This window comes from Argiope bruennichi, chromosome 3 (genome assembly GCF_947563725.1).
Source record: "Argiope bruennichi chromosome 3, qqArgBrue1.1, whole genome shotgun sequence".
NCBI classification, from domain to species: Eukaryota; Metazoa; Arthropoda; class Arachnida; order Araneae; family Araneidae; genus Argiope; species Argiope bruennichi.
Genome location: NC_079153.1, coordinates 54,678,372 through 54,704,900, shown reverse-complemented (window position 1 = coordinate 54,704,900; position 26,529 = coordinate 54,678,372). Strand labels below are relative to the sequence as shown.

Sequence of the window (26,529 nt, the reverse complement as noted above, 5' to 3'; positions counted from 1 at the left end):
ATCAAATCACAACAGCGTTTTGATCCAGCATTTTGTAAATATTAGAATCATTTTCGGCTGCTATTTGCATCAAATATATTATAACTTAAACATAGGTATCACAAAAGTTAAACAAACATTAAATTAAGGAATTCAATTAGTTTCAATGAAAATTTGAAATAATTATATAACATGTAAGACAATAATAACAATCAAAATGAAAAAAAAAAAAAAACAATTCTCCAACTATTGAATAAAATCAACAAACGTCATCTTTATTTTGGATACAAAATTAGTTTGAATCTGAAGTTTTTACCAGCAAACGTGGTTGTGCAATATCTTTTTCACTAGAAATCTTATTCTTCCCCCATGAGGTTACGTTCACGGTAAAAATATCCATCCTGGAAGATGCTCCTTTGGAAGAACTAGGCAATGCTTATTTCATATATTTTCTGGAAACGATCTTGTTTATGTAAAAATACGGTATATTTATGAAAACTGCTCTCCAGAAACACTTCAAAATTCTCAAATCCTACAAACTAATATTTCAACTATTTCTATTATTGAAAAAGTGAAAACACGCCTCTTAATAAATGCATCCTATGAAGTATAGAGTTTTGGTATTCTGCGACATATGATTGATAAATGGATTTATTTCATATATTTATGAAAACTGTGGATATTAATAAGAAATTATAAGAATATTTCTTTTTAAAGAACTCCAAAACAATAAAAAAATAAAACGAATATTTTTTTTAAAAAATAATTTTCATATTTCCCAACTTTTTAGTATTTAGTTTATAATTCATTATTTAAAAGAAATAATGAAATATTAAGATCATTTATTTCCAAAATTCACTACCAGGTGGAGTCATATGTAAAGAAGAAATATTTATAATTGATTAACTGATAATATTCTAAAAATAATGAATTCTGAAAATAACGAAAACACACAAATATGAATAATTTTGATAGGTTTGGAATAAGTTTTTGTATACCAGGATGTGAATGAAAAAGTATTTCTTAATTTTCGTCCTTATAAACATGAAACAAATGAAATTATAAATGTGTTAAAAATGTGGTCAGATGAGTTAGGATGTTATGCCTGGTTATTTTTAGTTATATTATTATCTGATCGAAAATTATGTAAGTAAATAAATCACTTTTTTGTCAGTTAAAAAAGTAGATAAATTTTGAAATAATTCATCTAGCAGGATTATCAAATTGAATAAAATTTCACAAATCGTTGGAACAGCTTCCTTACATTCAAATACATAATTAAAACCAAGTAATAAAATTGAAATTCAATGTCATTTTAACATAATCTATTGCAATTTATTTCGTTGCTTTATAATAGTAAAATTTATTCCTTTTTGATTTTATCGATTAATTCTGGCCATTTATTTTGGCTTTTAAAATGAGTTTTAAAGCCTTCCAGAGGTTAGAAGAATAACAGATTTCATAAAATTTTAACATAAAACGATATAAATTTATTACTAAGTTTAATAAAAATCAAATATTTTAAATCCATCAAGATAAAACTAAAATTTAAAATTCCACTTTAAGAGGTTAATATTAATGAAATAAATAAAAATAAAATTTTCTAATGCTGAAATTTTTAAAAAGGTAGTATTAAATGTATATAATTTATCTACATTCAAAATTAAAGACGCACGTATTTTAAATCAAATAGATACTTTCTTCGAATTTATACTTTATATTCCGATTTCTTTTTAAAATTTCAGCTGGAACAAAAATACAAATTCAAATTATAGTAAATTTATGAAAATCTAATTTTTTACTAAGTTTATTTTGTCTTAAAATTTCTATTGAAAATTACTTACCTCGAAATTACCTTTCAATGTATCATTTTGATCCAAAAGTGCATAATCTGCAACTCTATCTCCTTTTTCATTTATAGTTACAAGTCCGGAAATACCTGCAATCAAAAGAAATCATTGAGCCTCGAGAAAATAAAATTCATGAAGTTCTCTTTTTTAATAGATATCTACTAATAAGAAAGACGAATGTCTATTTCGCGCGTCTCCTGTTGGCGCTCTATAGGTCAGGCTGCTGATCCATTACTACTGAATTTTCCTCATATATACATTTGAAAATTAGACATAATCACTTCCAAGCAATTAATTTAAAATGTTATTTAATTAAAAAAATTATGCGAGACTTTTTGCTCTTTTTATTGTCATAACTTCCGAAAATATTATTGCCTATAAATTAACTTCTATCCCATTTTTAAAATTTGGGAAGCCGACTTTTTCATATTGCCAAATAAATTATTGTGTACCTTTTTTCTAGATTTTGATATTTTTTGAAATATATTTTTGCATAATTTCTCAAAAATATATATTAGTGTTACATTGAAATTTAAACTGTTTTCTTTATTTCATCAAATATTTAATTGCATGATTTTCTTCCATTCCTGAATCCTTTGGGAAAAATTCTGCTTATTATTTCAACAATTTATATGGAGAATATAAAAATGAAATTGCATTTCAACAAAAGACAATGCGTAATTTGAAGATAGATTACACGAATTGTTACGTTTTTAATGAGGATTATTATGAAACTCCAATAAGAAGGTTCATGTGCACAATAAACAAAACAGGTGCCAGTCTATTAAAATATCAGTGGTGTAATGTCTATCACAGTTTGATATTTTTGGAAAATTCAGATTCATATTCCTTAAACAATTCCTTATTCTTATGAGGATGATGAAACTGAACTTACATTTTCTTCGAAAGACAACGTGCAATTTGACGGTATATTCTTGGGGAGTTAAGTTTTCAGTGAGGGTTGCAATGCAACTCATGTACGCAATAAACAAAACAAGTGTAATTCTATTTAAATATCACGCTCTAACGTCTATCACAATTTAATAATAAAAAATAATATTATACTGGGATAGACATTGCAACTAATCATTTTATTTCTTACATTACATAGTTATACATATTAAATATTTAATTATAAAAATAATAAATTATTCATTATTTGATATTAAATTCAAATAATGAATGATTTATATTAAATTAATTAATATTTGATATTTCAGTCGGAATCATCAATATCAAAGCATGCATAACAGAATGAAATGAATTTAAACACAGAAAATATTCCATGTAAACAAACAGCCTGTCAGAATTGATTGGTTTCAAATAAAATTTAAAAGTGAGGAAAACTCACAAATGTCTTTTTTTACCAAAAATGTTTTTAAAAAATCCCACAAATTGAATTGGCAAAATTCAACGAAACTCTCTTCTAATAAAAAGGAATTCTTATATGTCCTAAGGAAAATAAACATAAAGTGTTAAAAATAAATTATTAATAAGCGGCTTTGGGAGCTAAATAAATCAGCAAAACTCTGAATAGTAAATCAGATTCACTAGAGGCAACAGACAGTTTTGATGGATGTTTACTGTCTTTTTTGTGAAGGTTTCCATTTATCATTTCTCTTGAATTAATCTTCTAAAAAAACATTTTTTTAATTAATAAGACATGAAAAATTATTTCGTCTTTGTCAAAAATTGCTGCATTTTATTTATTCACTTTTTTATAACTATTTTGCTTTTCATTACGCGGTAAATAAGCTCAGCTATTTTAAGTAACGAAGAGGGATTTTGGATAAAAGAGACGCTTCGGTCGTATTTTGGATATTGCAATTTTAGTGGCGTATCCGATATAGCGGGTATTGGTATTTTTGTTTCCAGTGGAAACTAATAAAGTATCTGGCGCAACATGTTTCATATTTTATTTTATACCACAAAATCAAAACTAAATAAAGCTTCAAAATTCATTTCATTTTCTATGCCATTTTTATATTGGTTGTCTTGCATAAATAAGCATAAACAGTGAAAATAATGAGTAATGAAGCGACAATTTCCAGTCATGAAATTTTTCTGAAGAACTGTTTGTTTTTCAAAGAAAAAAAATGAATGAAACTTAAGTATTTTTTCATTAATGAATCTAGAATTTAAATACCATTTTTAAACGCAAACTCGTAGAATAATTATTGTTGCTTCATTAATTTGTCCTACATATGATAAAAAGAAATTTTAATCATTTATAGTTTCTGATCTTAAAAATAAATTTAGCTCAAAATCTTATGTAAAGACAAATGCACCAGTAAGGAAATTTGACATTTTTGTTTGGATATTTTTATACAATATGTTAGAAAATAAAATTTTAAAATCGATACTAAAAAATGCAGCAAAGAAACTTTTTCATAGTATTTTATGGGAAATAAACTGCACTATAAATCTGCATATAGGTCATATTTTATAAAAAATTAACGCAATAAAACACTTTTTCATAAAAAAAAAATTATCGACTTGCAAGGAATAAAACAGAAAATAGCTTCTTTAGCTAATCAAATTTTAATTTTATAATTTGATTACCTATTTTGCTGTGGGGAGTTATTTTGCCTCGGTCTCTAAATAAAGCCCACGAAATATTTAATTTATGAGTTATTAAATATTTTTCCCATAATATAATCATGCAAAATGTCTTAACTAAAGCTTCTCCTGCGGAAAATTTCTTAATTAAGTACATGAATTATAATTTCCGTTACATACAAATTAATCTCTTAGATATCTGTGATGAGGCTGAAAAGGTTTAATGTATATTTAAAATATTCATAAAAAATCTCATTTGGTGCACACAAGCCAGAAACAAAGCAAAAAATAAATAAATAAATAAAGTAGATTTGTTTCTCTTATCTTCACCATCACACCACGATATGGATTCAGACTGGTTTCTTTTACATTTTTTCAAACAATTGTACTTAATTAAAGCAGTTATAACATGTACACAAAAATGGTATTTAATAAATTCGCAACGTCAGTAACAAAGCAATTAAATAATTTCAATAAATTAATTAATCAAAAGTATTGTAATAAAATTTTTTTTAGTTAAAAATGCACTAAAATAACAATAGAAATTGTTCAGAAGAGAAATTATCACTGCTGAAAAACATGTTTCTTCAATTTTAAAGGGACTAAAAATGATTTCCGAGTAATAGAATGCTACATCGTTGTGCAATAAAACGTTAAAATTGATTAAATTTTAATTAATAATCTAATAAAATAAAATAAAATCTAAATCTAATAATAATAAAATTTTAGAATCCCTTACTTAGCACTACAACCCCTAAAGTAAATATACGCCAAATTGGCGCCACTTTTGCATCCCTAGGTCTGTCCTAGCTTTTGAACAATACAGCATTTGAATGATTTCTTCATTATGAATATCGAAAATAGAGATAGTATGCCAATTTATGAATTTTAACATATTAAAATATGGGCAATTCCAATTTGATTAGATTATTTTAAAGAAATTCAACTGTAGAGAAATTAAAGATTGCATTACGTTTTTTTTTTATGGTTAACTAAATTTAGCAAACGCGGAAGACATACTCTAACTACATATAGATTCATGCGGAAAAAAGGAGAAAAAATACTATACTTATGATGTAGACTGCCATTCACTTCGCAGTCTTCTTAATTTCATAAATATTTGAAGATATTTGAAGCCTTTATTTTAATTAATTGCCTTCAAGTGATGCAACTAGTATAGTATGTGAATATATCGTTTCACAGTTTAGAAAATAACAAAAATAAAAAAAAGAATATAAATATCACAGAATGGCAAAATAGTTGTATTTCACTACATGTGGTCTAAATAGTAGCGCCACGGTTTGTTTGCTTTTTCGCACGTAAAGATGCTGGATCAATCCCTAAATTAAAATAGATTTCGTTTGAAGTAAACTCCATTTCTTCTTTAAACGGTTATCTTTTTATTTCTCAATTAAAAAAAAATTAGGATAATTATTTTATTGCAGTAGATTAATTCAATACAGCTAATAAAAAAATTCTCCTATTAGTCTGTAATAAACAGGAATGCAATCTGCCTGGTTTGGGGTCATGATCTCCCTGACGGGGAAGGGGCATAATTTGCTCAACAAATGGACACGACCTGCTTTACGGGAAAAGAGGTGTAAAGATGACCCTCTCAGATGTTCACCAGATCTTTATCTTTTAGTTGAATAGCCCAATGCATGAGCGGTGGTATATGCATGTTATTAAAATCTGTAGATTTTTTTTCTGATTGATATTTATTATATTTGTACACATTTTAAAAGGAAATAATTACCCCTTCTAATGATACAGTTAATCTCAAATCACCTAATTCTGTTTCTTTAATCAGAGCGTTTTTAATTTAAATGAAGACCCAAACGGAACACAGAAATAAATGAACACAGATATAACGGGTCATATCATGAAACTTTGAATTCAATAAAGGTAATATGCGTAATTTGTATATACTGGCAAATATTTAAATAAAAGTTTAACATATTTCTTTCAACATTCATTACAAAAGAGTATAAAACAATAGTAATATATTTAAAATATGAAAAGACCATTTAATTTAAATATTCACTAACAGATAGTGCAATTTTGTGCCCAATCCTGATAACGGAACATTTTATATTACAAAAAATTACGATTCCTATATTATATTATGACTTCTAAAGAAATGTGATATTGTAAAACAGGTTACAAAATAGGAAATTTATTACGTTTTACAGGAAAAATTTGTTAAATCATCTCATAGAGGTAAACGAATTTTATGTCATTCCTTCGGATGAATTCGGCTCTTTGAATACAAATTTCTAATTTTTGTATTATGCGATTCAAATTCAATTTTCTTTATCAGCTACTGCGTACTCCTAAGATCATAAGTCTTTCTAAATCATGCTAGTTCATATATAAATTTTACAACTCAAAATGTACTGATGTTTCTTTTGCGTGTAGGCATCAATACACTGATACATCATAAATCAATTCACTTCGTTGAAGGCATCAGCAACTCGAGAAATGTACTGTTTTAATTGCAATAATATTTTTGGTTTAAATGCATCATTATTCTTTGAAAAAAGAAACGCTGCTTGTTCTAAGTAGAGTGATTACTTTAGAACAATTACCAAACGCAATATCTTCTTTCAAAAAAATTACCGATATACAATGATCTTATGCCTAAAAGCATTCAGAACCCACCTATCCGTGTGTGCACAATAAAAATCTCGTAACATCTCTAGTGGAATAAAAAAAAAATTTCTCAACAGAAAGAAAATTTAAATACTTTCTTCTTGAAGAATACATCTCCCACAAAATACTATTTTGCCCTGAAAGGAGGTTGGGGGAGGGCACGGTATCTCCGATAGGGGCCAGACGTTTCACTGGCGCCATCCATGGTTATGACTGTAAGAAAACTTTAGGAAACTGTTGGAACTTTTAAGCCAAAAACGCTTATTTCGCAATATTAAAGCTTAACAAATATATTACTGGAAGTCAAATAACTTGAGTAATTCACACAGAATATTCGAGAATATCTCCGGTTAACGATTCGAAGATATATAAACGTATGTTTTGAAATTTTATAATCGCTTTGTATAGGACAGCAGCTAGAGAAGGATGGAATTTTTTAAAAAATTCCATCTAATTATATTCTATTCACTATTTTTCATTCTCAACTCATTACTTTTTTGAAATATTTTTCTTTATAGAACAAATGTGATATTTGAAGTTTTTCAATTATTTTTTGCAATTAAATGTGCCTTTTCCTTCTTTAATTGGATATACTTAGAGCTATGAAGCTACCTTCTAAAACACATTTTGAGGAATAGATGTTTCTCAAAATATTATAGAACGAATTAAGAAGATTCCATTTTTGAAAAATTAATTATTTTGTATAGGAAAGCAGAAAGTTCTGTTCAACAAATCAGCGAGAGTGATCTTCCCAAAATTAGCATTTTTACTGAAATCTATCGTCTCATCCTTGGCGAGTTATTTGGCGATAAATTCCTGGCATGCGTTAATAGTATCGTTGGTTAATAGATAAAGTACAAAGTACATAAAGTACAAAGCTCTGTCACGTTTTAGCGTGACCACACGTCATGTGCGTAACTGCAATTAGTTACTCGGTTAGGCCATTGATTGTTGCCGACTAATGTGTCCTATTACATTCCAGGAATCCACTGAATTTATCAGTTATGCAATTACAGATGACTAACAGATGCCTTAAATGCACCTTGCAGTAGCGAATTCGAAAATCTATATGTTTAGTTCCCGCTTGCACAATTTCATCACCAATGATTTATCAGATTATATACCTAAATAAAGCTAAATTCCCTTCATTTTGAGAGACAATCAGTGGCGGATATTTGTCTAGCCTGGTATCAAGGGAGTCGTGAGAGGTCTATTAAAAATCTTTATAATCCTAGTTGCAAATAAATGAATTTTTAAGAAATGAAAATTCAATTAATTAATAATTAAATATTAATATAAAATTAACAATTTATTAAGCATAATTGATCTTTTTTTTACATTTTTCAATCATTTCACTTTGTTATTAGAATATTTATATACATCAAACATCAATAATTGTGTACTGACATGGGTAAAAACAACCTTAAGTCATAATAAATAAATAAAAATAATTACATTTTTACAATGTTAATAAAATAATAAATTATTCGAAAATAAATAATGACATGTTAAAAATTTATTTAATTGTGTAATTAAATTGCAGAATATATTGAAAGTTGAGCTTCATAATATACACAGCTTAGCGTTACAAAATACATAAATCTGCTACTAAGGATGACAGATTAAAGATAATTAAAACCACATTTTATACAATTATGTCACTCTAAATTGCACAAGGTAAAAATTGCAAAATTATCAACGATGAATCGTTTTCAAAAACTTGCATTTAGCAACAAAAGCCAAATAAGTGAGCAACTTAAGATTCATATGTTTCATTTTAAAAAGTAATATTTTTTCTTATAAATTTATCTTATTTTAAGCTTACATAGACATATTTCGAAAGCTGCATTTAGATTTTCAGAAGTTTCATTAAGTCAAAGGCCTAAAGACAAAATTCGTTTTCCTCTGTTCTTCTGTTCTGGCAGCATTTTAATAAACAGTGTCAAAAGCATCTGCTCTCTTTCCATTCTCCACTTGTTGAAAAGTGTCAAAATGCCTACGGATAGGTGCAGGTGAGAAAAACTTTTAGAAATAGGATTAAAGTTTGACACAGGTCTTTATATTCTCTTCACGGTTAACAAATCCTTAGTATATACCAACATAGATCAACTATATAAAAATCTGATAATTAAATGTCATCATTTGCTTAATTAATCAACGAATAGTTAAATTAATACCAGTATTCTTATTAGATCATTTCAGAAATCTTGTCTTCCTTTCATATGGTCTTATTCTTCAAAGAATTTTAAATAAATAGTGTTATCCCATTTAAAAAAAAATATTAAGGTAACTTTTATTTATATTCTTATTTATTGCATTATTTTTATTTTTTATTTTATTATTTTTATTCATATATATCAATCTCCAGATCTTTTGCAATATAATTAAGATACCTTTCTGCTTCTCATTTTTTTTAAAAAAGGATTTTTTTACAGTTTTTTTTAATTTTAATTTCTTACATATCAATTTTTTTTTACAAATTTTTACCTAAAAATCTTCGTATAATCTGGAATTAAAATAAATGCGTTTGTTTTTTTATTTTCATGCAAATTTTCCATGGAAACAATTAAAGAGTTTTTAGTACATAATACGATAAAAATCACAATATAAATAAAAGTCAATGTGGGTATGCATGTTCCACAACTTTTCCTAAACAACTAGACCAAATACAGCCTCCTTTGGAATTTTATTATTTCAGACAAAAGGCAGAACATTAGCCACTTTTCTAAACACAAAAATATAATTATGTATTCAATTAATTAGAAATTAACAGAAATTATATCGTTTTTTTCTGAAATAATTTAGAAACAAATAATTTTACAAAAATTATTTAAATATCTCCTTAAGAGTCAACATATTACTACTCCAGTTATATTTAAGTGACATTTTGTCACAACATTTGTTTCGTTTACCCTTAATTTTTTAAAAAAAATTTCAATGCATCAAAACTAATGTTTAACTTGATTTAGTCAATGGTATATTTTGAAATTTTTGTTTTATTTTAATATCTATCAGTTTGCAGGCTTTTCACTTGTTTCGACATACTAATATTAATGTTGAAACATTAATAATGCTTGAAAATAAGCATAAGTCAATCAATGAAATGAAGGCAAGGAATATAAATATCTTGGCAGCAAATGAAACAGATGCATGTCCATAACAGACTTTTTTAGGCAGTGAACAATTAATCAATATTTTGCTTTTCTTCAACGGAAACTTCTGAAGAAATTAATCCCAAAAAAATTTGCACCATCATAAAATTAAAAATTTTACCTTTTCAACGATTTTAGTTCTCTTTTTATACAAAATATCTTTCAATTTTTATTAATTCTTCAGAAAATTTTAACGCATGCGATTCTCAAAAAGTAAATAAGTAGGTAGATAACTCCTTTGATGCACAAAGTTAAGACCTTCATCTAAACAACTACCACTATTTCTAGCAATGTTTTAAAAAAAATCTTTAGTTTTATTTCAATGTATACATCTTAAGAAGGAATTAGTATAATATAATATTTTGCACAAAAGAAGTTTCTAAATTAAAAACATTGTACATGAAAGGATTATAATCCAGAACAACGCCTGGTATATCAGATAATAATTAAAGTATAATGAAGCCTCTTAAAAGGCATTAGTGAAAACCCCATCGAAAAATTTTAATCTATTCATACAATTCTTTTATTGTACAAAGAACAATTAGACTACACCACTGTACTGTTTTATAGCTACATTAAACCAATCTTATATTCACGATGGCCTATTTCTACTATAGACCATTCAATTTTGTACCTTGTTTAAACAAGGAACCACATATGATTTTCGGCGGAGTAAGATCTAAATTTTCAAGATTCCAGGTCTTAATCCTGCATTTAATTTAGACTGTATTACCATATTACTTTGTACTTGTACCAGATCTATTTGGGAATAAATCTTACATCTTATTCCCTGGCGTCATTGTGAAGAAAGTACTTGAGTTAGCCTCATTTACGAACCTCCTAAATACAAATATGTTAACGAACCTCATATTCTGAAGCCGATGCTGAATCACGAAAACATCGTCGATGTACTATCAACTAGGTGTGAAGAATGATCAAATAAAAAATCAGAAAATAACGATGGAATTTCTTTGAGACAGGTAACAAATATTTTTTTTTAATGCTAGTACGTAGTTTTAGTATTTAAAAAGTTCAGTAGTACTCATCTAGCCAAAGATCTTACCATTGAATTTTTTATTCTTCAATCTGGATGTAATAATAGTTCCGTTCAAAGGATCTTCTCCAAGTAATTTTGTCTCATTAATTACTTCACAAAGCATTAGAACTGCATCGTGGAAACTGGCAGTAAAATAATTTACCTGTAATAAGAAAATAACAAATTTGGTGCACAACTTAACAAAATATGATTATTAAACAATATTAATGCATGTTTAGTAAAGAAGATGAATAGGATTGTCAAATTTCTACGGATGAAAATCGTAGATTCTGTTATAAAACAGAACTACATTTGTTAAAGGTTAAACTAAACTAAGTCATCTAATTATAATTTGTACTATTTTTTGCAAAAAGCTTTTGTGTTAATTTTGTATACCAATAATGATTATTTTAATTACATTACGTTTCGTTCAGAAATAATATAAGATTATTATAATATGTAGCACATAATTATAAACCATGATAGATGACGACTGTTAGAAATTCCCTCTCTAGCATTCCTTGAACTGTTCTATGGTAGTAAATGCAAGAATTTTTATAAAAGTGAATCATGGTGCTCTTTGAAAGACAGCTAAAGGTAATCGTTTAAAATTGTTAATATTTATCATAATTACTTTTCAATATAAAAACATTTATTCTATTTGTTTTTAAACGAAAGTATTATTTCCATTAATTCAATATTTTAATTTTTACTATATTAGAACAGCTTTAGGAATACAAATTTTTCCAGTAAATTTAATTTCGAGAAAAAATTTTATACAAATAATTATATTTTCTCAAATTGTTATTGATGTGAAATATATTTTTATTGAAAGCCGTACCACTGATTAGTAAAACATTAAATATATTTTTTTAATTAAAATGTTATTTTGGTTCAAAATATTTTAATAATTGTAACTTCAAAACTCTGGCGTTGTAAAGAGCGTTTTAACATAACATTTATAAAGAAATATATTTTTTAATGCCCAATGTCATACCAAATTCTGCTGTCCTTTTTTCCCAAACAATATTATTTAACCAGTCTCAAATTAAGATAAATATTCTAAATTTATAGATCATACTTTAATTCAAAATCATTTTAGTTTTATAAAACTGTTCAAATTCATGAAAATATAAATCTGCAGCAAACAAAACTGACTACATAAGACATACTATCAAAGCTATGTAAGAGTTACCGAGAGGTACAAGAAATAAGTAATCTAGCAGCATCAAAATATACTGCAAAAATATTCTCTTAAGGTTTTTAAAAAATTCACCAATCTCTTTAGTACTAGAGCACCTGAACAGTTTCAAAAGTTTTCAAAAATCGATTCAAAGAAAAGATTGAGAGTTGTATTCATATTACAAAATAGTATAAAAAATTCAGACAGTAGATTGGTTTCCACAGAAAATAATCAATAAGCTTCTTTCACAAACTTAAAAAAGCGTAAAGATAGTTTCGATATTTTCAAGAATTTATTTTCTGTCTCATAGTATTCTTCCTAATCAGACAAATAATGATATATATTTTTCTTTCCTTTTATAAAGAAGCCATTTAGTTGTTGAAGGATTTCTTCAAGGCCTTTTCTTGCAGTAAGTAGCAGTTTTTTCCCTTAGATTTGAAGAAATGTATTAGTTTTGTTAGAATCACATTTTTTTTCTTTGTACATTTTTATATTGTTTATAGTATTTCAATGGTGTTGGTAATTGCATATTAAAATGGTGACATTAAATATTAGAAAAATTTTAAAGGCTCATGCTGGAATTTTTGTCTAATCATTCATTATTAAATATTTTGTTAAAGTTATAAATGAGGGGCTCTTTAACAATAAAATAATTTTTCATATCGTTATAATTTATCTTAATAAGAATTTCTTAACACAATGGTAAATTACATTTAAATATAAAAAAATTACCGTAAATAGGCATTTTTTTTAATTCTAAAAAGTAGTTTTGCTTGGATATTAAAATTTAAAAAAATGGTAACTATAGTTATAACAAAAAAAAATGTACATGCGACCACTGAATGATGGCCCTTGATTAAGAAGTATAATATTTATGCATTACTTTAATTTATAGTTGGCATTAATTTACAGGCAGTAAAGAAAAAGGCATTGTTATTTATAGTTATGAGAAACGAAGAAAACTGAAAGAGAAGTTTGGATATTATATAAGGAATTAAGCTGAATAAACACAAATACGGCGTTCTTTATAAATCGTAGATTTCCATAATTTTTAAATATGTTTGATAGCTTCTAACATACAACATTATACGATATAACTATACATTATTTGAAGCGTTTTGAATCATAGTTTCATGCTGAATGATAAACGAATAAAATTAATCTATAATTCACATTCAAGTAATGAATTATATGAATTAAATTTTCCATTTAAATCATATGCATCATCAAATTATCACAATTTAGCATGTGTCATTTATCAGCGCAACCAAGATGTCTACCGTACAATAAGGAATACACTGGGAATATCATCATTTTAAAATCATTAAATTATTAAACAGATCAGAGTTCAGTGGAGAAGAATTGTCATCACAGAACTGTGATAAGTGACTAATAACTTAATTGTGACACGGCCTTGCCAACAGATTAAATCATTTGATCAGACAAGGACAGCAGTAACAAAAAAATAAGGCATAGGGTGTCAATACGATAAAAAAAATAATGGTAATTTATGAAGCTTAATAAGGTCAGAATAGAAGAGCTTAACTGCATTCGGGAAAATGTACCAGAGATGTACAATTTTGAATTAAAATTCGATTTATAGATTTTAGGTTGTTTCAAACATATTATATTAAAGAAAAGGGCAATTGTAAAATTTAAATTATCTACAGAAAGTTTTGAAATATAAATTGGTCTTAATTAAGGGAATCAATATTTGCCATAAAAGAAAGAAATTCACAATTTTGTTTCATGTATAAATTTTAAGCTGCATAAATGTTATTCTGCAACCATCATTGTAGATTTGTTCAGTTGATTAGACTTCGGTCATTCTTTTAGCGTCTCCATTTTTCCACAATAGATCAGAAAAAAAATGCCCGCGACCAGACAGTACTTAAGGCAAAATATAAATTTCTTTCAGTATTATTCTTAAGCATTTCCTAATTTCAGTATGTCAGAGCTAAGTTGCTTTAAGAAACACAAATTTTAAAAGAGAATTGAAAGACGTTTTAGGACGCCATGTATTTCTTACTGCACGCAATGATCATATATATTATAATTGTCCTTAAAATCTTTAAAATTTTACCTACCTAAAAATGCATAAGGGACAACGTCGAATAGTCGATTCTTTTGCAAAATAATGGAATTTCTTTCATTTAATATCTTTAATATTTTAATAGGATTTTTTAAAATCTATTAGAATTTTGTTTCTAAGTCTATTTTTGGAGAAGTTACACTGATTTTTATATTAGCATTTACATACGTTTTAATGCTATTTTGCATCTATAAATGCTATTTTCTCAAATATAGAATGTGATAGAATTTTCTTTCGAAAAACCTCATAAATCAAAAACTAATGCACATTTTTGTTCAAATTTGTTATAGTTCAATATGTCTGTTATTGTCAATATGTTCTGTAGTTCCTGAATTAAAGAATAAGGAAAAAATATTTTATAGTTTCTTTCAGTGTTTAACAATGTGAAGAAAAAATTATAAATTTCGAATTTATCATTTAAACACAATGTTTAAAAAATGAATAGAAATATAGCTTATTTTTTAATTCAGGAATTAGATAATATATTTTTGAAGTTATCTGTAAGATTTTAAGCAAATAATATGATTAACATCTAAGTTAAAAGGTTTTTGCTTTATACCTCGTTTTAGTAAAAAAAAAAAAAGCCATTTTCTCCAATTTTTTTTAAACACTTCTTCCGCTTAACTGTTATATTTTCTTTTCATAGACGTTTTTTTTTTTTTTTTTCAATATTCTTTATGCAAATATTTAAAAATATATCTATTTTCGAACATTTTCAAAAAAATCATCCCGAACATTCCTTCATAATGAATATTTGATAAATTAAATATGAAAACATGAATTGCCCGAAAGGAGCAAACTATAGCGGGATAGGTATGGAGTTAAAAAAGTATAATAAATACTATTTTTTGGATATTTTAAAGCAAAAAATAAAATAAATCCATGACTTCGATTGAAAATATCACTGTTTGAGATTTCATTCCTATTTGATTTGTATTATTGAAATTGCTGTATCTATAATTTTTACATAGACTAAAAATAGTGAAAAGCTGACTACTGTTTTAGAACCTACAAGGCATGGGACCTATTTTTAGAATATAAAGCAAATTTCAAAATTTTGAGGAGAAAAAATCTTATAATCCACTCAGATACCTTAAAACAGATTCATGAAAGTATTAAGCTGCAAGGAAAAACGTTGTAACATTCAGTAAAAATGGGCAATAAAAATAGACTGCAGCATAATTAGAGATAGTCATATAAAATCTTTTCAAATACCAGATGATGGCTATGAAATAAAGTGATACAAGTATTATAAGAATAACATTTTATATAATTTTCTCACCACATCTTCCGTGTATGTGCAGTTGTAATTTAATGCTGCCAGCTCTTTCACTCTTTCCGAGAACAATTTATACTCTTCCGAATAGGGTTGATTCAAACTGACAATTAAGAGAGATTCATAAGCCTCCTTTAACTTCAGTTTGTCTTCGTAGGGCTCTGAAAATGAACATGCGTTAGAAATATACTAAACCGTTTGTAAGCCAATAAAAATCATTCAACTCAAGAATGCATAAATACATTTTTGCAAAAAAAATATGTGTGTTTTTTGAATAGTAAAATTAATTTTAAAAAGTGTTTCATTATTTTTTTCAAACAAACTATTTTAATGCTAAAGATTTGGCTAAACGATATCAGAAGATACAAAAGTTTTCTCTTAATTCTCTTATCCCTATCTGTTTTCTCTTAATCCTCTTATTCCTATCTTAGTGAACTAGATAATTAACAAGCCCAGAACTAATTAAAATTACCATAACTGGCGAACAAATAAAGATAGAAAAATGCCTTTTCTATACAGAATGAAACCTAATTGTTCTGTCAAGAAAATAGATTTCACTCGCGGGGTACTTTACAAGTTAAAACTTTAGATGATTATGCAATTATCGAGGTGCTGGGTTTATAGAATGAAAAAAACAATGGAGTTACTGAATAAAAATGTTCAATAAACCTGCCCTCGTTTCAGTAATTCGACAGTAAAAGAATAAGAACAATTACAGAAACATTTAATATTATTTCTAATACTACGACGTAAAATAACTAAAAAAACTTTTGTATCATTATATCTTCATTTATTCTCCAATTATAAGTTTAAAGTTATCTTTGACTTCTGTAATATACAATCTTGTGCTGAAACGCCTTTTATTCAAAATCTTTTGGCAGAATTCGTGAGAAATGCAATAATAATCATAAGATTGGAATGATATATAGTTCGAGTGATATGTAATATCGATAAAATATCAAGCGATATATCACATGACAAAGTTATGCAAGTCCTAAAATATCCAGTTGCTTGCAGGGTATTAGCTATTACATTAGTTCTATCACAAGGCTTACAGAAAAAAAAGTGCATCATCAAATTGATGGAGAAAGTCATTATTTCACAAGCAGTTTACAATTTATTATTATAAGATTTTATATAGTTTTTTTTTTTGTATTTTTCAATATAATAGAAAAACTTTTTCATTATATGTTCTAAATACAAAATGACATTAATTTCAATAATCAATTTATATTTTAAATAATCATATTTTCAGATTCTGATATAGTCGCAAATGTTATAAATTTTACTTTAATTAATAATTTTGTCAATAAAAATAAATCCTTCTTGAATTGATATTAAGATAAAGTGCTATAACAATCATATCTTAAAAAAATATATTTTATTATCCTACTCAAGTATTATGAAAATACTAAATTATTTGAGAAATTTGGTAATTTCATTTAATTTTAAAATTATAGCGCAGTTCGAAAAATTTTAAATATTGAAAAAAAAGTATGGTGTGTGCTTTGAATTTTGTCTAAAAGTATAATTTTTTCTATTCATGTATTTTTTCTTAAAAATTTTAATTGTATTATCGTCGAATGTTTACAAAAAGAATCTATGCAATTATACTTTTTCTATTATGTTTAATGTGAATCCATTCTTTTCAGAAAATCAATTTCATCTGAAAACGATTTTCAGAAATGTACTCAGAAAGATCTCCTCGATTCAAGATTTCACTGTAAAAATTCTTATAATCATTTATTAGATCTTACTTAACTCACTTAGTTCCATGCTTTAACAGTGATCATGTAATAAACATGATCAACAACAACATGTAATAAATTTTACAACATGTAATGTACAACAATTAAAACAACATGTACATGTTTACAACAATTAAAACAACATGTAATAAATTTTTATCCAGTATTATCACCTCTTGGATATTATTCCAAATTTTTCCTAATGACAACCACGTTCATTAGAACTTTTTAATCCACGATATTCGTCAATAAAAATTTAAATTTTATGCAGTTTTAATAAAACGTGGTGAAAAGTTAGTTAATCTGATCTCATAATCTTTTTTCTGTTTCGTGCAATCAGCCACTTGAGCTATTAAATCTAAAAACTAACCAACCGAGTCATTAACTAATGAATCAATGGTCCATATACTATAAAGCGAGCCATCCTAGAGTCCGTGAATAAATAAAAAGAAGATGCGAAGACAAGTAAACCACAGAGGATGTTCACTCACAACAGTTTATACAATATGGCTACGTTTGGATTAAGTTTCGTATCATATTGAAGATAAACGAATTCATATTTTACACTTCTTACTTTTGAATCAAGGGATAAAAAATTGGCTCAAATATGTAATCTTTGTACCATATACTCGCTTCAACTCATACCATTTGTTGTATTTGGAATTATCACTTTCTGATGCACTCAGGGATAATGCGCTCTTCTACAGATTTGGTTCATATTTATAATTTCTGAATATGAAAAATTATCCATTTACTTCGTTGAGATTTTGCATTATCGAATCTACATATAAATAGACGAGGTGTAATAAGTATTTCCAAGATCCTATATCTCGGAAATCTGAAAAAAAAATTAATTTGGGTGCAAATATTAGATATCTAATTTCATTCGTCTATCCTTTTTCGGTGTGCCATAATATCCGTCTATCCGCAGATAGACAGATATAATGCCAAAGATAAGAAAAGAATTCAAATTCAGATTAATCAGGTTAATTAATTCAAATCTCGAAGTTAAATTTTTTAAACAGTAATATTTATTCTATATATCCGTATCTACTAGAACATATAAGGGGCAAAAAAAATTCAAAATTAAATCTAGTTATTATAATTACAATAAGAAAATTTGCTTTGTATTGAGACAAAAATAAAATGGCGCTTTTAAAATTAGGGAATGGGCATAAGGGATATATTTTATGACCATTGTTCAATATCATAAAGTTGTGAGAAATTAAGTTTCAATTACTGAAAGCTTATTAATCTTGAACCAAGAAAGTCATATTTATATAGAGAGAAATGTGGGATCCTAAAACCATTCTGCAATGCTCTATAATGAAACGAGAAAAATTCTTGGCCCAAATATATCGAAGTAACAGCCCCCAATAAACGGGATGAGAGCAATATTACTGGTTGCCTCTTCGATGAAAATCGAAATAAGGGGATATCTCTCTACTAAAGAGATATTCGACCGAGTATTTCCTTGGGTTGTATTTTTCTGAGCCTTCTAGTGATTAATAAATTGGCGTTTCGCTATGATTGCCGATTTACCCTTCGACACTTATTAGCTTAATAATCGTAAATACTGATTTATGTATTGTTACGCAAGCTCACTAGAGGCGTGCGTAATTGATCTCAATAACGTTAATTTACCGTTCATTCATAACAAGCTTAAGGATGGAACGTTATAAAAATACATATTACTCCTCTGACAGAATCCTTTATATAATAATTTAGAGCTATTTTTGCTTTCAGCTATTATTTATATAACCCCGTAATTTTGTTTTATCTCATGCAATGAAAGTTCCTTAAACAAGATGAAAATGCATATCTCTTTGAAGTTCTATATGGTGTTTAAAATTAATATACCGTTCCCCCAGGAGCTAATTTGTGGCTAAATTCCTAATTCTGAGTTTACCAGTTTACTAAAATGATAAGAGATCTACAGTTAGCTCTAAAACTTCTATATATACCTCTGGGTGGTTTCATAACTCTGATGGATTTATTCTACATCAAATCTGTGTGCATGGTGGATATTTGGTTAAATAGAATCCCGAGTATTCAGCTTTCTGATTTTATAGACAAATTCTGATTTCATATTATCACAGGGTCATTACAAATTTCAAAAATTGATATTATTAAGGAGAGAATGAATCCTATTATGAGTATTCAATTTTTATGACTGGATGCAATCTCTCTAATTATTAACATGGTTCAATATGGTATAATGCTGGCAATAGTGATAAATCTGAATCTAAAAATGTAAGTTTCTAACTTGCCGGATTCATGCAAATATCATACCATCAATAAATATCATTAAAATTCATATGATAAAAGTTTTTTTTATCAATCCATTTAAAGTAAAAATGTTTTATTTAAAAGAAATCATATCATCCCCATACTTATTATAATCATTTGAAACATTTTTAAGACAGTCGTATTTTAAAAGGAACTACATGATTGTATTTTACAGTTTTTTTCCCTCATAAGATTTGTTTGCTATTTTATGATATTAAGTTATTGATATAGTACAAGAAAAACAAAAAATATAGAGTCAATGAACTTTGATAATTCTGCTATCGTTGCAGAAACACAGATTAAAATAATGAAAATTAAGATGACTGAAATAGAGTTATTCCTAATTAATTCAAATACATCAGAATAAATACTTTACACACATTGGAAATCGATACAAATATGCTATGAAACTTATAAACATTTCAAATGTTGAATGAAATCTTAATTAAATCAATAGAATAATATCCCTTTCTAAAAGAGAAGTGGGGCAATTAATTATACTTGAGAAAATTATTAAATACAATTAAAACAATTGACCTATACTCCTGCTTCCGAATCTCAGAATTTACAGCGCTAATTCAATAATAATAAGGAACAGGCGGCTATTTGGAAGTCTTCCATAATGTAAACCTTCTGTTTCTAACCAGATTATATTAAGTACCTTATACAATAAATAGCATGTTTATATAAATCGTGTTTACTTTCGCACCAGATTCCGTCTCTGAGTGGAATAATCAATCTTTTTCTTTCCATCAATATTCTGGAATTCTATGAATTCTTCTCTATGAATTCACCTCTTAGATTAAAATCATTTACAAAAAAATTGAGACTTCGATGAAATATCGAATACGTTCAGGCATAGAACTTATTGCATTCAAATTTTATTGTGTTTCTATTTGAACCACTTAATTCAGACTATTTTTAGTAATATAATATTGAGAGTAAATATGACATGGTTATGTGTGATATTCTTTTCTAAAGTTTCCCATGTAAAATTAATATGCTTCGATAATTCTGAACTATTATTAATCACTTGTGCTGGTAAAAAATCCACATGTGAGCGTGCAAAAACAGTTTACTGTAACTCATACAATGGTCGCACATAGTATCCAATACTTTGCAGAAATCGGAAAAAGATTTATATCTTATAAATGGATTAATATTTGAACTAAGACTGTGCTCCTGTAAACTATGTTCTGGTAAACAATTTCAGTTGACGGACGCGAGCATCATTTTTACTTCTATCACAATTGCCTGTTGACATGTGTAATACGTCGTTAGCGATTCTGCGACAAAATCATCTCGACCTGCATGGCACGTCTTTCCACCGCAAGCGGTGAGAGCTTGCCAGAATTCTTTTTAATTATTCTATATAACTCGTAAATGGATAATGTAATAGGTGCCATAATTTTGATATCAAAATCATAGAAATTTTGATATCGCATGTTCAAGCTATGCAGCATAATTCCATCTTCCTGAATTTGTAAATTTCCAATATTTCAGGACATGGACATATGGAAATCCACATGATAATAATGAATTAACATAATTAGAAGTGTGCATGCCAAGAAAGAAAAGTATGCATGCCATTTCTCAAATAAGTACCGCGACTCAACTCTGATACAATAGCATAAAGAAGAATATTCTACTATTACATTGATAATATCATGCACTGTAAAATGTAGAAATGAATTGCATCATTTTATTCGACAAGACTATCGAAATATAGAATTACAAATTAGTGCATTTACATGACTAGAAAATTCACTAAGCAGATTTAATATAAAAGATTTTAGTACTTCTAAAGTTATACGTAATAATCGAATAAATTTTTTTAGTAATATAATGAAGAAAACATTTAGCAATATTATATAGAACGATTTTTGAAGTTTGCACGCACATAGAAAAACTAAAAGTATATCGTATGCTATCTAATTCAAGAAGCATTTTCTGTGATATGTATACTACGTTGAATTAGATGAATACATAGAAAAAGATAAGTGTAAATAGTTGAGCTTCAACTATTAACACTTAGAATATCAAAGTGGCATATTCATTTAAAAATTTGTTTCAACGATGTATAACCAATATTTTCATGCTTATATGGGGATGAATTCGAAGTAGCTGATATTAATTCTCATTCGCTTCTACGTGTTATTAATGCACGTTGTAAGTTTCTGCACATGTTCTTGATTTACCTTTCTAGTGACGCTTTTTTCATGTCTTTAACATTTTAAATCTGCTTTGTATTTATGGCGTTCAAACTTTGTGCAATGGGTTCACTTGGTGTCTTAGGTATTGGTACGTTGTTTGATATTTCTGTACAGTGTACTACTCTTTCCATCCTTTAGACAATGTAATATTATTTTTAAGTTTATGTGTGTTATTTCTTTCTCTATTTACTTTTCAATTGTCTCTTAAATACAGAATCGGTTTGTTTTCTATTTAATTTAAATATATTTTAGTCAAATTAACTATAACGTATACCCTTAATTACCGCCCATATTCTGGCGATGATTGTAAGCCTTTCAATAAATAAATAATGATTATCTCCCCGGCGATCTTCAAAGTCTTACATTCTTTCGTGTAGGCGGGCCGTTGTGGGACAGAGCAAGACTAAGCAACTGCTATTAGTTTTCATTATTTTTTACAAGTTATTAATGCATTTTATCTTTTCAAACTGAAAACTTCTCAGAATCTTAACTACTTTTAATGAGGTCATGTCGTATTATCAAGGAAATATAGAAACCAGATTAAATACCGGACGTAGCAAGCCACATTGGAATGTGCTTAAGATTAAGCATTCCACGATTCCTTATTGCCTTTCTCATACTGATTAAGGAAAATAGAAGCAATTAGTGGACAAATTATTATTTCTCATCCATTAAGAGCTTCAAATATTAACACTTTGCACTCCGAAAAGTAATGAGACATTATTATACATATGTCAGCATAAGAATTCCTTTTAGCGCATATAAACAGTTATAGGTTTATTATAATTAGAGTTATCCTAAAAATTACAGTGAAAGTTGTTGCTTTTATATAGCTTTTATAATAATTATTATCCAACAAGAATGTGAAAACGATGCATCTGGCACAATGTCAATCAGACTGGGCATAGAAGCGCAAATGATTAACGAGATCTTTCACAGTACAATAAAGAATAAAATGGTACAAATACAACAATTCTATGTAGAAGAATATATCTATATGAAAAAGATAAGATTCTATATAAAAATACAATAAATATATTATAAGAAAAGATTATAAGGTTCTCTAAAAAGTTTCCACTAATCAATTTTTTGAATTGTATGATATTTCCGATTTGCTGGATCCGAGTATAAAAGAAAAAAATATAATATTATTATAATAAAACAAAATGAAATAACCATTTATAATAATGTTATTTACTAACAGAATTAAAGATAGCAAAAAACGAATATTACCAAACATTTTAGTTACATATACATTATTTTCGCTCAGTAATTTGTAGATAAAGGTTATAAAATTTCAATTAAATATATGTGTTGCGATATTATGAACACGTTTATGGTCTCGAATGCATTTCAGATAGCTAAAAATCTAAGTTTTGGTTAAGTTTATTAAAATACGTACAATTATTCACAATAAGAAGGTTACCTTGATGACATACCTGGTAAACTTAAAGCCACGATCATATGAAAAGCACAACATCCGAATTAGAATATCCGCACCCAAACTTTCACGCCACACCAAAGTATAACTTTAAACAAGCACTTCTTTTATATATATAAATTTATTTATTTCATGTATGCAGGAAACAGCTCTAAAGATTTAGTTCAATTTTTTTTTTATTTAAATAAGGTTTAGCTTTTTAATTTATCTATATAGGTGCTTTCCTGAAAAACGCGATTTTACACTCATACACACAAAATAAAAAACATTCTTTATAACTAACTACTTGAGCCTTTTCCTATATGCTAGTATGCTGATAACGTCATACAGCGCCATATCGGACCCGATTTTACCATGGTAAACCTGAGAGTAAGTTCAAAAATATAAGTAATGATAGATGGACTGTAAAATGAATACTGTAAAGATTGTTTCGAGTAACAGATTAAACTAAATGCGTTCATATTTTTTTAAATTTAAATAAACAGTTCATATGTAAATAAGGTTGAAAAATATCCACATGTAATCAATATGTGATTCGTATTTAAATATTTTCTCGGAAAAAACAGAATTTTACAAAAAGAAAAAAAATATGTTAAGCGAAGCTTCGTCTTCCAGATATTGGTATTAAATTCGATATTAACCGGCCTCCAGTTATTTATATCTATTGCATCTAAATTAAATTTTAACTTTTGCAGATATTTATCGACCGAACTTAAAAAATAAAGAAATAACTTTTTCATGCATTGTTTTGTTATGAAGCATGAGCATATAATTTATACTATAAAATAATAATTTAAATAAATAATTAATCGAATTTATGATTTAATATATAATTGTTGTACTATTTAAAAGTTGAATCAATCATCAAATATATATGCAGTTCCAGACATCAATAAAAACAATTTTTTGTTATAACTAAACAATGGTGTTATTTATTTTTGTTTTGTTTTGAAAGGGCTTTTATTGTTATTAACCTGAAGGGTCGGGACTCCAAATCCAATTTCACTTATCTAGATGCGGTATAAGAGTGAAAAAAAAAAGAGTAGTCGGTTAAGGTGTCGCCATTACCTCCTGATTTCACTTATCTAGATGCGGTATAAGAGTGAAAAAAAAAAGAGTAGTCGGTTAAGGTGTCGCCATTACCTCCTGATTTCACTTATCTAGATGCGGTATAAGAGTGAAAAAAAAATTGTCGGTTAAGGTGTCGCCATTACCATCTGATCACGATTCAAAAGGATGATTTCAGACCTCAAACAGTTCCCAAGCTTCAAATGGGCATTAATAATTACCATATTGTACATAAAGTTAGTTTGCAAATGACTTTAAACATAAAAATTCTGAAAGGCGTTGGATCCAAAATCGGGTTTCATTAAAATAAATATGATATAAGTGTGTTTATATCAAACTTATTTTAATATTAGTTTAGCCTATTATATTAACCTATATAACTATACCTGTTTTACTGTTTGGCAATCTTATACCTGTTTTAGTGTTTAGTTTACCTTAGTTTAGTTATGTCCAGTTTTGAAGAAACAAGAGGTCTATTTTAGAAAGGATCTCGTAATTTTGAACCGCTATCAGATGATGAGGAACAGACCTGAACCAGCGAGACCTCAACACATTTCAGTCCACATGAACTGGAAAGAATTCGTCTCCGGCAAATTCAAAGTGTTTACATCGCCGCTCTCAGTTGGAATCAAATTTCTAATTCGGAACTCCTAGATCCTGAGTTTAAGACCTTGTCACAAAATGACTGGTGTGGATGTTTGAAAAAGTAAAACCCAATTACAGTTTCGTCTTTGTCTTCTGAATACAGTTCAAAGTGAAGAGATCAAACTTCACATATTTATCAAGCCTTCAAATAGGGTGATGAATTAACTATACTATATTAATTTTTGAAATGTTTATTATTACAACCTAGAGATCATGGATCTAAAGTCTGGTTTCACTAAAATAGCTGCAGTAAAAATATGGCTTGGATATTTGAAAAATCAACAGGAAATTATAATGTAGCCATCGTCATTTGATACTGAACGAGGTTCAACGTCAAATATTTTGCAGGTTGCCAAATGGGTTGTAAATTTAACTTCTTTAGTTTAACTTCTTAACTTTAACCTAAGAGAGAAATATTCGAATCCAAATTATTTTCGTAGTTTCATTTCTATTAATGTTTTAATATTTTTGTTTTCTAATGGAATTATAAATCAAGAATTACAGCATTTGAAGTAGCATGAACGGGGCGTGCCTTTCTTACATTCTATCCTCTATTTCCGGAAATGAAAATTCAATTCAGAAAGTTCTAAATTTAAATTACCCTGACATATATTAAAATATTCGCAAAAAATATATATAAAGAAAAAATTTGGGATATCGCATACATTTATATTGATAAGTATAAAAAATAAATAAAAAATGTCTGATTATGACGGAGCCGTCGACAAAATTAAATCGTGCACGTATTTCTGTTTTCCAAGAATTGTCGTCTCTTTAATTCTATCTTGAGGAAAGCAAACAGCGGTCCTGCATTAAACTATCGCCTTTCCGGACATTTCAAGATAAAATTTATCTTAAAATGGCCGGAAGAACGCACGGAACATAATGAGTTTAAATATCTCCTTAGTACATTAGTAGAAAATGCACTTTCCGAACAACTGCTTATCTTAAGCCCGTTCCCATTGAGTCCTAAAAATAAGAGTCTAAATAAGATGGAAGCCCGTATTGACAAGGAGTTGATTGTACTCTTTCTTTATTTATTTTCTCGTGACACAGTTTTGTATTTACGTAAAAGTACGTTAAGTTACGTACAAGCACTTATATATAGAACATATTAAACTTAATGATTATTTTCAAACGAAAATGTGGTTTATATTTTAACTTATAAAATTTGTGCGGTTTTTATTTCAAAATGAGTTTAATAGCTTAGTAGAAAAAATTTATGTCTTGTTTTTTTCTTTTAAATATAAATGTTTATAATGTTTTTATTAACTTTTTGATAATATAAAAGCAAATAATAAAACTTTTTGTTCTTAAATAAGTAGATAATACCATAAAAAATAACC

General features: G+C 27.3%; 1 protein-coding gene across 2 annotated transcripts in view; it reads right to left on the bottom strand.

The window, feature by feature from the left end:
- The window catches only part of LOC129963092 (atrial natriuretic peptide receptor 1-like), a 110,509-nt gene that overhangs the window by 44,914 nt on the left and 39,066 nt on the right, over positions 1–26,529 (bottom strand). Inside the window, exons 1-4 of one of the 2 annotated variants that reach the window (XM_056077144.1) lie at positions 23,469–23,574; positions 15,786–15,940; positions 11,256–11,391; positions 1,824–1,918 (exon numbers count right to left, since the gene is read on the bottom strand). In XM_056077144.1, coding sequence (XP_055933119.1) covers positions 1,824–1,918; positions 11,256–11,391; positions 15,786–15,940; positions 23,469–23,493 — 411 coding nt within the window. In that variant the 5' untranslated portion in view covers positions 23,494–23,574. Of the gene's footprint in view, positions 1–1,823; positions 1,919–11,255; positions 11,392–15,785; positions 15,941–23,468; positions 23,575–26,529 lie in introns of those variants that run through there. The other variant, XM_056077143.1, reaches the window with a different exon arrangement.